Consider the following 15,315-nt stretch of genomic DNA (forward strand, 5'->3'; position numbering starts at 1 on the left):
CTGATCAATGTTTCTCTCTCATCGATGTTTCTAACTCTCTATCTCTCTCCCTTCCTCTCTGTAAAAAATCAATAAAATATATTTTTAAAAATATATCCTCAGGTGAAGATTAACAAAAAAATAAAAAGAAGAGGCAGGAGGGTGAGAGTCAGAGATGGAAGAGGCTGCGCTGCTGGCTGTGACGATGGAGGAAGAGCCGAGAGCCTGGGGTGTGGCGCCTCTAGAAGCTTGAAGAGGCCGGAAACGACGCTCCTCTGGAGCCTCCAGGACCAGCCCACACCTGGACTGCAGCCCTAAAGCGTTCACTTTGGGGGGTTTTGTGTGTTTTTTGTTAATCCTCACCCGAAGATATTTTTCCACTTCCATTGATTTTTAGGGAGAGTGGAAAAGAGAGGGAAAGACATCAATGTGAGAGAAACACATCGATTGATTGCCTCCTGCACCAGCCTTGACCAGGGCCTGGGCGGGGGAGGAACCTGCAACCGAGGTACATGCCCTTGACCGGAATCGAACCCGGGACCCTTTGGTCCACAGGCCGACTCTCTATCCACTGAGCCAAACCAGCCAGGGCTAAAGCGTTCATTTTGCATTTCCAACCTCCAGCATCTGTGTGGATTGAAGCCACTGCATTTGTACTGATGCTTTACAGCAGCCCTGGGGAACCTGTACAAGCGCGACTGCACGCCCTGAGCCATCTGCACATTGCCTCAGGTTGGACCACCAACATCGCTAAGAGGTGACAGTGGGGAGATGGAGGCTGGGGGGCGGCCTGGCGGAGGGTGGCAGTGGTCCCCACCTCTTCTGGTTGGGAATGATGCCGCGCTCCTGCTCCCGGAGGTCACGACCCATGCGCACCGCCAGCCACTGGCCCCCGCGGGTGTGGCCCTGCCCCGGGCCCGGATACAGCGTGTCCAGCACGTGGAAGACGTCGCCGCGGGTAAAGCCCAGGCCGTAGGGTGGGCTGGGCTCCAGCTCAAAGTGTGTGCGGATGTAGAAGGAGTCGCCCACACGGGACTGCACCATCTTCCGGAAGACTGCGGACAGGGAGAGGCTCTGAGCGGGCGGGCTTGCTGCCGGACCTTTCCCTCCCCGGGGACTGGGCCTCCCGCTGGGCCAGGCGCGGCTCCCGGCCCCACTCACTGTCCTGCTTCCGCTGCGTCACCAGCTCCACCTCCTCGCCCAGTGGCAGCCCCAGCAGGACCTGCACAGCCTCCTCCCGAGTCAGGTTCCGGAAGGGCACGTCATTCACCTGCCCGGGGAGGGGGGAGGGAGAGGGGATGTAGCTCTGGGCACAGCTCACCCCCAACTCCAGGGGCCCCGGCGATGGGGGACAGCTGACGGGGGCAGGGAGGCATCGCCGGTGGCAGCACGGGCATCAGGCACACGGAAGACTTGACCGGAACCCGGGGCACAGGAACGGGAAGCGGCACACACGTAACCGAGGCGTGGTGGGCCATCGCGGCGATGGTGACAGGGTGGAAATGCTGTGACCCTCCAAAGAGCCACAGTCACAGGCTCGTGACCGGGGCACAGATGTATAGACACAGACAGTACCAGGTCCCAGACACCAGGGTCATGGCAAGGACAACAATATGCGGACCCGGACGGTGGGCCACACCTGCTCTCAGCCAACCCGGGGGAGGACACAGGCTGTAACCGACACGGGAGCGTCGCCCAGCGTGCCAACACGCCCACCGCCAGCACCTGCAGAATCTGATCTCCTTCCTGGATGCCCTGCTCCTCAGCCGGGCTGCCCTCCTGCACCCCCGACACGAAGATGCCCACATCGTTGCCTCCAGCCAGCTTCATCCCGATGCTGGTGCCCTTGTAGAAGCGGACCACCCGCGAGTCGGGGCTGTACCTGCAGGGGTGGCAGAGCAGGTCCGTCCAGAGTGGGCAGAGAGGCGGTCCCCTGGGCATCCCTGGGAGATCCCCGCTCCCTCTGGGCCTCAGTCCCCCAAGTAGCTGCGCAGGACCCGCGATGGTCCCACCAACACACTGAGCCTGGGACGGGACCCGGATGTGGGAGTTTCCCGTCGGTGGGCTTTTCCCGAGTGCACGTACCCGCGGTCCTCCATGCTCTGGCGGCTGGGCACCCTGTAGATGTCATAGCTGCTTTGCCTGGGGGTGTCTGAAAGGGAGCAGCTGGCCTGTTTCCCAAGCACACTGGCCGGTCCAGCCACCAGACCTCTGCCATGGGGGCCCCTACCCCGTGGTGGGCCGTCACCCAGCCCTCTGTCCTTCCCAGGGAACTGTCTCTGACCCTGCAGGCCCGTGCCAGCTCTCCCACTCTGCCTGGCTCAGCATCACCACTTGGGATTAACACAGTCAGAGGAGGGGTGCTCAGAGTCACCACCCACCCACCTTCCGTGTACCTGGTTCCAAGGTGGTTCTGGAATCCACAGAACTTCTCCGCCGAAGCTGGGAGCTCTCCCTGGTGGGGGACAGGTGGGCGTGAATGTCAAGGGATGGCTTTTAGAACTGCTGTTTATCCGAACTCAGATTCAGATCTTGGTTCTGCCCTTCTGTGGCCGTGTGATAGCAGACCGACGGCTGGCCCTCTCTGAGCCTCGGTTTCCTTCCCTGAGCCCTGGGGACGGCTGAGTGGAGTGAAGCCTCCAGGGAGGGCTGGTCAAGGTGAAAGGAGCCTGGGACAACTCGTCCTGTTATTACTTTAATATTAGCAGAAAGTTCCAGAGGTTGCTGTGGACTAAATTTGTGTGTCCCCTGCAAATTCACAAGAGGTCGAAGCCCTAACATCTACTGGGATTGTGAGGAGGCAGGACATTGGGAGGTGACGACGTTTAGCTGAGGTGATGAGGGTGGGGCCCCAGATGGCATTCGTGTCCTTATAAGAGACACCAGGGAGCACCCTCTCCCCCAGGTGAGGACACAGCGAAAAGGCGGCCGTCTGCTGGCCAGGAAGAGGCCCACCTAGAATCTGACCCTGCTGCACCCGACCACGGACTCCCAGGCTCCAGAACTGTGAGAAGCAATTGTCTGTGTGTCGGTCTCCAGTCTCTGGTCTCCTGTTAAACCACAGCAGGAAAAGGAAGTCCCCTGCAAACCCAGCCCCCTGTCAGCAGGGACCAGCCACTGCCACACCTTTCAGATGCTTTCAGGTAAGCGTGTGGGGAAGGATATACCTTTGAAAGAACATCGAGATCAGGCCATGTACTAGCATTTACGGCATCCATCCTGCGAAGCCCCGGTGCTGCCCTTGGAAAATACCAGACTCCCCGCCCCACACGTCCTGGACAGATTCGTAGAGTAAGGCGTCTGCATCAGAGACACCTGCCAAGCTCCTCGGAACCATGTGTCTGTGTGCAGGCGGAATGCCCAGTAAGACCACACAAAAGTCGCCCCAAACCCTGAGTCATGCTACCATGTGGTTCATTCACCCCACACGACGCCAAGTGTATTTTGCTGGGCCTTTTAAATATAATCTCCCAGACATCCTTTTTCATGGCTGTCTAGTACTCCCAAGCAAGGATGTATTATGATCATAGTAAAGAGTGGAAAAGACACACAGTGAGCCCTAGCCAATGTGGCTCAGTGGATAGAGTGTCAGCCTGTGAACTGAAAAGTCCCAGGTTCGATTCTGGTCAAGGGCACATGCCTGGGTTGTGGGCTCGATCCCCAGTAGGGGGTGTGCAGGAGGCAGCCGATCAATGATTCTCAATGATTCTCATTCTCTTTCTCTCTCTCTCTCTCTCTCTCTCTCTCTCTCTCTCTCTCTCTCCCTTCCTCTCTGAAATCAATAAAACAATATATTTTTTTAAAAGATACACCATGAGCATTGCTATGGGCTAAGTACACACAGGCATTGTCTCCTTTTGTCGTTAATTAGCACCCTAAGGAGGCAACAATGGAGTAAGCGTTGGGGCTTTGGGTTGGGGCCTCCTCTGGCCTCTGAGATGGTCCCAGAAACCCTCACCTCCTGGTAGTTGGGGCCTGCTGTCGTCTCCCTTCTGCACTGAACCACGGTTGGCCTGTGTGACCAGCAGAATACAGGGGAGTGAAGGTGTGACACATCTGAGATTAGGTTCGCCTACGCTCTCTTCGGTCATTCGCTTTGGGGAGCCATAAGGACAGGCCCGCCTGGTGAGGCTCTGAGTCCTCCTGCCAACAGCCCTGGGAGTGAGCCTGGAAGTGGACCATCCACCCGGAAAGCCTGGAGCCCTAGACACAGCTCGACTGTGACCTCATGAGATTACAAAGTAGAGCCACTCAGCTCAGCCGCCCCCAATTCCTGACTCTCGGAAATGATGGGAGATAATAAATACTTACTATTGTTTCAAGGGGCTAGATTTGGGGTTAATTTATACAGCCATAGATAACAGATACAACCCCCCACTTCTCAGGGTGCTGAAAGCGTAAGTGAGGTGTCTAATATCTAAATACACTCAAAGTATTGAGCGTGTATGTATTTTAGCCATGGAATTGTGTCCCCTCAAAATCCATGTGTTGAAGTCCTAACCCTCAACATCCCAGAACATGATGGTATTTGGAAATGAGATTGTCGTAGATATCATCAGGAAAGAAGAGGTCACAGTGGAGCAGGGTGGGCCCCTAGCCCTATATGACTGGTGTCCTTATGAAACAGGAAAATGTGGACACAGATTCAGACACACATGGAGGAAAGACAACATGAAGACACTCAGGGAGGAGACGGCTGCGTGGGAGCCAAGGAAAGCCAGAGGCCATCAGAAGCTGGGAGAGGCCTGGAACAGCGTCTCCTCTGGGACCCTTAGACCAGTGGTTCTCAACCTTCTGGCCCTTTAAATACAGTTCCTCGTGTTGTGACTCAACCATAAAATTATTTTGTTGCTACTTCATAACTGTAATGTGGCTACTGTTATGAATCGTAATGTAAATATCTGATATGCAGGATGGTCTTAGGCGACCCCTGTGAAAGGGTCGTTCGACCGCCAAAGGGGTCTCGGCTACCCTTTTCGGGGCACTTTGTTACAGCAGCCACAGGAGACTAATACAAATTCATTCCAATTGTTCCTTTTATAAACATCATCATAATAAACCAGCATCCTCCAGTCCCAGAATACTAGTATATCCATGGCTATTTTGCCCCCAAGAGAAATCCCTAAAAGGGCCTTGCTGGGTCAAAGGGCTTGTGCCTTTTGAAGTCTTCTAGGATGCATTACGAAATCTGGTTACTTCTGCTTTAAGTCGATCCATATCTGGTTCTCCTAGTACCCGAGAAGCAAAAGCCACTACTGTGGGCAAGAAAGGCTATATGTGAACAGGGAGGCCTCCTCCAGGCAGGCTACAGGACTACACCCTCAAGGCTACCCCCAGTTGGAAAAGAGATGCCCATGTTCCCCTCCTGTTCAACCATTCTGGCCAATGGGGGTACGTACACGGGGGAGTTGGTCCGGTCGGTGTCAGGACTCCGCTGCCTGTGCTGGGGGGGTGGTGGGACATAGGATGGTGGCGCCTGAGACAGTTCCGAGCAGAGGTCTGAGATGTCTGTGGGAGAGAGGGCATCCCATCAGCCACAGTCCACTTCCAGAGTGGACCCATTTTATAGAGGGGAACATCAAGGCCCCTCTAAGCAAAGGGACCTAGACCGGAGTCAGGCTCAGCCAGGTAACTCCAGTCCTGACTTGCTGTGCGGTCTTCAGCAAGCTCCTGTCCCTCTCTAAGGCTCGCGGGGCAGGCTCACTGACGCCTTGGCTCTGCCCTTCATTCAGTCCCATCCCCCGGGGCCTGCCTCCTGGCCCCTCACCCTCCAGGAGGGAGCTGTCACTGTCACTGACAGCTGGCGGGATGTTCACCAAAAACTGCTCTCGGTCCCTGAGCACCAGCAGAGTCAGCTTCCCTTCCGATTTCTCGATCAGTTGCCGTGTGTCACTCAGCGACAGATTCTCGCTGGACACCCCGTTGATCTAAAAGGGACCGGGAAGGAAGAGAGAATGTGAGTTAATGAGAGATAGGGGAATACCGGAAACAGATATCTTGGTGGGAAGACTAGAGACGCGCTGTCAGCGGGGTTACTGAAAACAGACATCTCAAGAGAAAATGACACAGCTGGATTCCTGCTGCGGGGGGTGTCTATACCAAGAACTAACTTCCACAAGATTCTAGAAACAGACAACTTTCTAAGGAGCTAGAGGAAATTGGAAACAGGTTGGCTCTCTCCTCTCCCTACAAGGGGAACTTTCTTATGAGACACTATGAACACGTATTAGAAATGAGTCTAATTAGAAGAGAGGGAGGTGATACCAAATGATACTGTAAGGTACTCGAGGAGGTACTGGAAACAAACATCTAGAGGCAGATTAGAAACTCAGTTTCCAGTGAGGACTGACATCATTTCCACTCACACTGAGAATCCTTTTCTAACTTTCTCCCTCGGGAGTGTCTGCTTTCAGTGACCCTGGGGATTGTGAGTTCTAGTCCCCCACAAAGCTGTTTCTAGTGTTGGCCCCAAACCACTAGAAACAGACAATGCCTCAGGGTCATCACTAGAAGTAGATTACTCTGAGGAGATTCTAGAAGCAATCAACTGGAATTGGCTTGGAAGTCAAACACTAGGCATCATCAGATGTTCAGGAGCAGAGTCTTAAGGCAGAGCTGCTCCTCTAAGCCTGGGCTCCCATTAGCACCAACCACCTAAGGCAGGTCTGGAAATCAGAGCTGTAGCCAGCTGACCAGTGATTCTGATACTAGAAACAGCCAACCCAAAGGGGGTACTAGAAACTAACATTTGGCAGTGGATTAGTAGCAGACGGGGTGGAGGGGAGAAGAGGGGAAAGCCATCTCCAACTTTTGGGAAACTGGCAACAATACAGAAGTCAAATGGTTCTGGGTCAGCTCTGCTGAACTTGACCTGTGACTCAGTGCCACTGAGCACCTCTGGCCTTGGTCTCCCTATCCCAAGCCCCCAACAAGAAGCCTGGGCTCAGCCCCAGCTGGTTGGGCTCAGTGGATAGGGCATCAGCCTGCGGACTGAAGGGTCCTGGGTTCAATCCCGGTCAAGGGCACATGACTGGGTTTCGGGCTCGATCCCCAGTGTGGGGCGTGCAGGAGGCAGCTGATCAATGATTCTCTCTCATCATTGATGTTTCTCTCTCTCTCCCTCTCCCTTCCTCTCTGAAATCAATAAAAATATATTTTTTTAAAGAAGAAGAAGAAGCCGCCACCTGGGCTCACCTGTAGGACAAGGTCTCCTTCCTGCAGCCCCCGGTTCTGGGCAGCCAGGCCCGAATCCGTGATGTGCTTGATGAAGATCTGACTTCCCAGTTTGACCCCAAACTCTGTGGGGAGAGGAGGGAAGCTGAGGCAGGGCCTGGGGTCTGGGCTGCGGGTCCTGTCAGAGCTCAGCCTTCTTGCCTGCCCTTGGCCTTCCCGCTCTCAGGGCTGCTGTCCCACAGGAAGGGTCCGGCTTGGCTCCCTCCCAGTCATTCTGGGGCTGCTCTGATACTGACGACCTAAAGGACACACAGTGCCACTGCAGGGACTCTGATGTCACTGCACGAGGCTCCAGAGAGTCGTCTCCAGCCTTTTCCAGCTCCCAGAGGCACCGCATTTCTGCCTCCGTGGCCCCTCCTCCGTCTTCACAGCCAGCAGCGCCGCCTCTTCCATCTCTGACGCCCACCCCCTGCCTCCCTCTTACGAGGACCTTTGTGATGACCCCGGGCTCCCTGGAGAATCCAGGGCCATCCCCGTCTCCGAGGCCTGAGCTTAACCATCTGCCAAGTCCCTTTACCACGCGAGCTGACATGTCCACAGGCCCTGGGACCAGGATGGAGATGTCTTTGGGGCCGTTCTCTTGCTGACCACACACAGTAAGGGGACCCCAAGCCCCACTGCCATGAGCACTCCCTCTGCCGGCTCACCTTCACTCTCCCTCCTCCGCACCAGCACTGACTTCAGTGGCCTCATCTGCACGTCCTGCCGTGGCAGCCTCTTGAAGCCGGACATCAGGGCCAGCCCTCTGACCTCGGAGCCCCCACCCGGGCTCCTGCTCCCATGGTTGCCGGCCCGGCTCCGGCGGCCTGCCCTGGGCCGGTGGGAGCGCTCTCCCAAGGAGCGGCCAGAGCCACTGGATGTGTCACCCTCGTAGCCCCGGCCATGGTTAGTGTCCTCAAGCCGCCAGGGCCCGTCTTCATCTGAATCCTGGTGTCCTGGGCCACAGGGGCTGGCCTTGGTGCTGGGCAGCTGGATTTTCCGGGGACGCTTCACGGTCTATCAGAGGAGGTGGAGGGGTAACTAGCTCATGATCTCTCCCATCCACCGGCTGGCCCTGGGGGACCCCAGCCACCCCGGGCCTCAACATCCAAGCTGTGAAATGGGAACAAGACCCTATTTGCTCACACGCACACCGCCCCTGTGTCCCAGAACCAGGGGGGCTCAGCGGGGGGCAGAGGTGCCCCTGAGCCAGGGGGCTACCGCTCCCACCCGGCCCCCACTCACAATGTTGGCCAGCTTGGTGCAGGTCTTGAGTATGTGAATGGCAAAGGTGGAGTTGACATTCTCCATGGACACCCCGTTCACCATGACAATCTGGTCCCCTGTCCTGAGGGAACAGTCGGGTCTCAGGGAGGAGGCCTCCCAAAGGAGCCCCGCTCCACAGGCCTGTCCTGAGGGCCCCTGGTGGCTCCCCAGTGCCCACCTTCGGGGAAGGCACCCCCTGGTCTCATCACTGGTGTCCCCAGGCTCACAGAGACATTTATCCATCTGGGCCTCAGTTTGCTCATCTGTACAATAGGGGCTCACAGAACCCCTATAATCATACAATACCATCATAGAAGGGAAGTTGGGATTACAACTGGCACCTCCATCACCTCCTTACTGTTCCTCTCAGCTCCCTCTTCCTGCTTTTCTCTCTCCCAGCCTGTGTTTCATATTCTTTCTTTCTCACTGGTGTCCCCAGGCTCACAGAGACATTTATCCTTCTGGGCCTCAGTTTCCTAAAATAGGGGCTCATAGAACCCCTATAATCATACAATACCATCATAGAAGGGAAGTTGGGATTACAACTGGCACCTCCATCACCTCCTTACTGTTCCTCTCAGCTCCCTCTTCCTGCTTTTCTCTCTCCCAGCCTGTGTTTCATATTCTTTCTTTCTGTGAAGTTGGTCGCAGATTCTGGGCTGAGCCATTTCACCCGTCAGCCACTCGGACCCCAGAACCATTTTCCCAATTCCTCCCAGGAGCCTCCTGCCCCTCAGGGCTCAGCACACTGGTTCCCCTTCTCTCGGCCAAAGAGAGGTTTCCAGGTCACGAGGATGTAAAGCAAGCACAGGGCTTACAGCCAACAATATAGTAATAACTGTGGCCCAGACCGCCGTGGCCCGGTTGGCTGGGTGTTGTCCGTGCGCCGAAAGGTTGCCGGCCGTTCTGGGCATAGGCCTGCGTTGCCGGCTTCATCCCAGTAGTGGGCGTGCAGGAGGCAGCCGATCGATGTTTCTCACATATCGATGTTTCTCTCTCTCTCTCCCTCTACCTTCCTCTCTCTCTAAAAATCAATAAAAATATTTAAAAAACAACAACTTATATTTAGAAAAATATTGTAATAACTATGCATGGTGTCTGGTGTGTACTAGACTTATGGGGGGGATCCCTTTGTAAGTTATATAAATGTATAACCATTATGCTGTATACCTGAAACTAGTAAAATATTGAATGTCAACTGTAATTGAAAAATTAAAAGAGGTTTCCAGGGGACAGGTTGGTCCTGGAGCAGCCTGGGGCCACTCTGACCCAGAACAGCATGGGAGGCCCAGGAAGTGCCACGGGGAGAGTGATGGCCACTCGCCGACTGTCCTGCTGCCGGCCCCACAGCTCCACGCCCTGTGTCGACAGAGCTGGAAGGCACCAGGCACTGTCCAGCCTCCTCGCTCCGGCCCACACAGGCCCCTCCTCTCCATGTGCCCAAACCCGGGCTGCCCTGATACTCACTGCAGCCTGCCCTCCGCCGGCCCTCCGGGCACCACATCGGACACAAACACGGGTCCACCAGGCCGGTCATGACCGCCAGAGATCGCAATGCCGAAGCCCCGGCGGGGGTCCTGAGGGGGAGGCAGAGGCAGAATGAGCTTTTGCTTCCCTCCAGGACAAAGGTTCTCCCACGGAGACCACACTGCCATGCCCACAGCACCCCCTCAGGGAGAGGGAGGCCTCACCTTGCAGACGGTAGCCGTGTGCTGTTCCCAGATGGTCAGCTCCTCCATGTCCAACACCTGGCATAAAGAGAACAGGGGTGGTGGGTGTGAGGTCACAGCACACCCGCTGGAGTATTTGGAGGTCCCCCAGCCCTCAGTGGGGAGCCCCGATCTGACATTCCCATGGTTTAAGCCTGTGCACAAGTAGCTACCTCTCTTGAGACCTCAGTTTTTCAATCTGCAAAATGGATTTAAGTCCATGGTTCTCAACCAGAAACTATTCAGAGATGTCTGGAGATATTAATGGCTGTCAAAACTGGGGATGCTCCTGGCATTGAGTGTATGAAGGCCAAGGATGCCGTTCAACACCCTCCTAATCCTTAGCCTCACCATAGAGAATGGTCCAGACACAAATGCTGGTAGTGCCAGAAATGAGAAACTCCGTGTTAAGTGAACCAAATTGTATTGGGAGCAAAGAAAAAGGTGAGTTTTTGGTACCATTCCCTCTGGAAGGTCTTGCTCCATCCCTGGGGGGATGGAACAAGGCCTGCCAGGCAGGGGGAGCGCACTCTGCTCCAGCTATGCAGGCCTCGCTGTTCCTCCAACATGCCAGGCAGGTTCCTGCCCCCAGGACCTTTGCACATGCTATTCCCTCCACCTGGAACTCTCTCCTACAGCTCTCCACCTGACTCCCTCACCTCCTTCAGGTCTCAGCTCAAATGTCACCTCCTTGGTGTGGCCTCCCAACCACCCTGTTTAGAACTATAACCCCCTCCTGCCCACAGCAGACCACCGTCTGTGCCTTTCCCTGATACATCGTTCTGTTTCATAGAACTTGTGACCCCTTGGCCATCCCTAGGTTTTATCTGCTCACTGTCTATCTCCTCCTCTAGAATACTGGCTCCCGAGGGCAGAGCTTTTTATCTTGTTCACAGTGGAGTCCTGGGTGCCTGGATCACAGCAGAGATTCCATAACTATTTACTGAAGGAATGACGTGCTTCCTTTGTGCCAGGCACTTTATGTATTTATTTACTTTAATATATTTTTATTGATTTCAGAGAGGAAGGGAGAGGGAGAGAGAGATAGAAACATCAACGATGAGAGAATCATTGATTGGCTGCCTCCTGCACGCTCCCCAGTGGGGATAGAGCCTGCAACCCCGGCATGCGCCCTTGACCGGAATTGAACCGTGACCTCCTGGTTCATAAGTCAACATTCAACCGCTGAGTCATGCCAGCTGGGCTGTGCCAGGCACTTTACATGTACTTTCCCGTTTAATCCATTTATGGAAGAGGAAATTCTATCATCTTATATCACCGATGGGGAAACTGAGTCACAGAGAGGCAGAGTCACTTGCCAAGACAACGGAGCTGATGGAGGTGGGGCTGGGGGATGTGGTTTCTGTGACTTTCATGATACAGCTGAGAACACAGCTCTAGAGTGCAAGTCCCCAGGCCAGGAGACCCTGGGAGAACGGGGGGACATGGAGCCCGGGCAGAAGCCAGCCCCCACCCATCCCCTACCTTCTGCCAGGCTGCCCTTCTCCCTGGGGGTCTTGAAAAATGACTCCCCCTCCCCAGTTTGGCACAGTGCAAGCCTAAGACCCCTCCCCAGCTGCACTCCAGTGACTTTCCTTCTAGGTTCCCAGGAAAGCGGCCTTCCTGGCTCTAAGAGTGGGGAAGGGGAGGCAGGACCGGGGAGAGAGCAGCAAAGATGAGGACGGGGCCTCACTCTTGGCCCTGCAGTTACCAGGAGCAGGTCAGTGCTCACAACCAAGGCTCAAATCCCTTGCCTGCCTTTTGCGGGCTGTGGTGCTGCCTCTCCCTGCCTCAGCTTCCTTATCTTCAAAACGGGCACCCCCACCCCTGCCACCATCACTCAGGGCTGAGGTGTGGGCGGGGAGCCCAGAGCCAGAGGGAGCCTAGGGCCTGGGGAGATGGCAGTTATTGTGAGAAGTAATAATCATGGCCTTTCTTTGCATCATTTTAATAAGCAACACTGTTCAGTGCTGGCTGCCGGCGGGCACTGTCCGCGTACCCATTCATCCATCCTGAATGACGTAGGAAGTGGGACTGCTGCTCTGCCTCTTACAGGGGAGGAGAGGGGAGTGCAAAGGTGTTCAGTGACTTTCCATCCCTGAACCTTGGTAGCCTGCCCCACGTGCTCACTATTTTTTAAAAAAATTGATTTTAGAGAAACATCGATTTGTTGTTCCACTTATTTATGCATTCATTGGTAATTCTTTTTTTAAATATATGTTATCAATTTCAGAGAGGAAGAGAGAGATAGAAACATCAATGATGAGAGAGAATCATTGATCGGCTGCCTCCTGCACACCCCACACTAGGGATCGAGCCTGCAACCCGGGCATGTGCCCCAACCAGGAATCAAACCAATTAACCTCTTGGTTCCTGGGTCAACGCTCAACCAACTGAGCCACCCGGCCCAGGCCATTGGTTGACTCTTGTATGTGCCTTGACCAGGGATCAAACCGCAACCTTGGCATGTCAGGATGATGCTCTCCCAACTGAGCTACCCCACCTTGCTCTTACCCACCTGGTTAATTTTTTTCTTCTGAACTTATTTTTCAAAACAGAATCTTTTTACTTGCTATGATTTTATACTTTGTGTCATTAAATGGCCCCCCATAATTTTGATTTCTTAGCTTTATTTTAACAAAATAGCCCCCAGGGCCCAGCCAGTGGGCTCAGTGATTGAGCATGAACCTATGAACCAGGAGGTCATGGTTCGATTCCCTGTCAGGGCACATGCCCGGGGTTTCCGGCTTGATCCCCAGTGTGGTGCATGCAGGAGGCGGCCGATCAATGATTCTCTCTCATCGTTGATGTTTCTATCTCTCTCTTCCTCTCTGAAATCAATAAAAATATGCTTTTAAAAAAGAACAGCCCGTAGGGAACCAGAGTCCCTGGGGCGGGGGCAGGGGCAGGTGGCCCAGGTTTGTCTCTGCCTGTGTAGGTTCACCTGCATGGATACTGGAGGCCTCCAGGGGGTCAAGCCTAACCCTTAGCCCATCTCAGCTTGGTTCACCTCCAAACCTTTGCCCTGGCTGGGGAGCTCACTTGGTTAGAATCCCATCTCACCCCAAGGTTGAAAGGGCAGCTCTGGGTGCAGACACCCCCTCCAGCCTCATCCAGGCAGGTCTATGCCTGGGACACCCTCTCAGGATTGGCACAAGACTGGCTCCTGCCACTTGGGTCTCAGATCCAATGCCACCTCCTCAGGGAGCCCCCCTTGGTTAGCCTGTCTTCCCTGGCACCCTATCACTCCTCTCTGTTTTATTTGTTACGTTTTATTCACAGCATCCAAAACCATCTTAAACTACCCTGTTTGGTCATCAGTTTGGGAATGCCTGCTCTTTCCTCTTGGGCTGTCTCTCTGGGTACTCTGGTGACTCAGCACCTCCTGGGCCCTCCTTCCCATGCTGCACTCCTAGCAAACTCCCATTTTTAAAAAAAATAATATATTTTTATTGATTTCAGAGAGGAAGGAAGAGGGAGAGAGAGATAGAAACATCAATGATGAGAGAGAATCATAGATTGGCTGCCTCCTGCACACCCCACATTGGTGATCGAGCCCACAACCCGGGCATGTGCCCTTGACTGGAATCGAACCCTGGACCCTTCAGTCTGCAGGCTGATGCTCTATCCACTGAGCCAAACTGGCTAGGATGCAAACTCCTATTTATCCAGTGCTACCGTCTCTTCCTCCAGGAAATGAGTCCTCAATGCCCCAACCACTCCCCCAACACACACACACACACACACACACACACACACACCCCTGGTGATTGAAACTTGGGACGTCCCGTCCACCTGTCTTCCCTACACTGCTCCAGTCTGAGGGCTTCTGGTGGGCAGGACTGGGCGCCCCGGGATCCCAGCATTGTCCCCACTGGATAGGCACCGTGGAGTTTGAGGAATGGGTGAAAGGTGGAATAATGGCCAGATTCAGCCAGAAACCCAACCAGATAGGTCCAGCGTACCTAGGCCCCTCAGGACCCTGCCCCCTCCCCCCACACACACACCAAGGGGAGCTCCAGAGGGGGTGGGCCTGGATCTTTTCCCATCCCATCCCCCACCCCACCCCCTCAGCCCAAATGCAGCTCTGGACACAAACACTGCAAACACCGGAGAGGAGAGACAACCAGAGGGACAGGTCCTACCAAGGCGAACAGCCCCAGGCCAGTGGCTCCCAGGCTGCAGGTGTCTCTCCCCGTTTCTGCCCCCACCTCCAGGAACAATGCGGGTGAGGGGATTCTGGGAGCCGTTCCTGCCGCCTGGAAGGTGTAGGGGACCAGAACTGCCGGGAACTGTCGCACCCTAAAGCCCAGAGCAGTGTGTGGCCTCGGAGAGCCACGTACCTCCTGAGGCCTCAGTTTACCCCTCCTGGCCTGTGTGCTAAAACCCAGTACTGTGCACGTGAGTCAATTCAAGCTCCATCCTGGAAGGTGAAGTCCCCCCAAATAGAGACACAGGGACCCCCTGCCTCCAGTCCAGTCAAGTGACTTGAGTGTAAAGGGAGCTCTCGACCCCTGACCCTTATCTCTGTGGGTTCATACAAGTTAAGGGCGCTGTATACAGTAGGAACACAATATGTGGTGGTTCCCTTCCCAGCAGCCTCCCCGCATCCACCAAAGCCACCCAGCCCACACATGAGGTCACTGCCCAGTCCCACCATTCACTTCCTCCAACACCCAGGGAACCGCCGTAAACACTTACTGAGCACCTACTACAGCCAGGAGCTAAGACACTTTCCTCTTGGAATCCGCTCTCCATCCTTCTTTAAAGGACGAGGTAGAAGAGGCGCTGGCTCAGGGCCCCAGTTACACAGAAAGGCTGGGATTTGAACCCAGGTCTGCGGGGTCATGGAGGCAGCTTTTAGGGTCGAGGGGCGCCACGCGTCTCGCTGTGCAGCCTCGGGCTGGCCACTGCCGGCCTCTGGGCCTCAGTTTCCCCACCTGTTACACAGGCAGAGGGTGGCCAGGGGTCCCGGTGATCAGCCCCACCTTGGCTCCATGCCCTCCCCCTCCGCCCTCGGCGGGCTACTCGCCTGGAATCTCACCGCCATGGTCCACTCGGGGCTCTCCAGCGCCCCTGCCCCCGGCGAGCCTGGGAGCCGTCAATCGGTCCCCACCCTGGGGTGAGGGAGCGGGTGGGGGTGCCCGGC

At 55.2% G+C, this 15,315-nt stretch overlaps 1 protein-coding gene across 1 annotated transcript in view; it reads right to left on the bottom strand.

Annotated features, from left to right (window-relative positions):
• The window catches only part of TJP3 (tight junction protein 3), a 23,523-nt gene extending 8,214 nt beyond the window's left edge, over positions 1-15,309 (bottom strand). The window contains exons 1-13 of the mRNA XM_014533689.1: positions 15,199-15,309; positions 10,149-10,205; positions 9,925-10,034; positions 8,437-8,539; positions 7,860-8,208; positions 7,174-7,277; positions 5,747-5,906; positions 5,379-5,487; positions 2,376-2,434; positions 2,065-2,131; positions 1,705-1,861; positions 1,141-1,249; positions 797-1,034 (exon numbers count right to left, since the gene is read on the bottom strand). Of these exons, the coding sequence (XP_014389175.1) occupies positions 797-1,034; positions 1,141-1,249; positions 1,705-1,861; positions 2,065-2,131; positions 2,376-2,434; positions 5,379-5,487; positions 5,747-5,906; positions 7,174-7,277; positions 7,860-8,208; positions 8,437-8,539; positions 9,925-10,034; positions 10,149-10,205; positions 15,199-15,216 (1,640 nt within the window). The 5' untranslated portion in view covers positions 15,217-15,309. The remainder of the gene's footprint in view (positions 1-796; positions 1,035-1,140; positions 1,250-1,704; positions 1,862-2,064; positions 2,132-2,375; positions 2,435-5,378; positions 5,488-5,746; positions 5,907-7,173; positions 7,278-7,859; positions 8,209-8,436; positions 8,540-9,924; positions 10,035-10,148; positions 10,206-15,198) is intronic.
• Between the last annotated feature and the right edge of the window lie 6 nt (positions 15,310-15,315).

The sequence above is a fragment of the Myotis brandtii genome, unplaced genomic scaffold (assembly GCF_000412655.1).
Source record: "Myotis brandtii unplaced genomic scaffold, ASM41265v1 scaffold122, whole genome shotgun sequence".
NCBI lineage: Eukaryota > Metazoa > Chordata > Mammalia > Chiroptera > Vespertilionidae > Myotis > Myotis brandtii.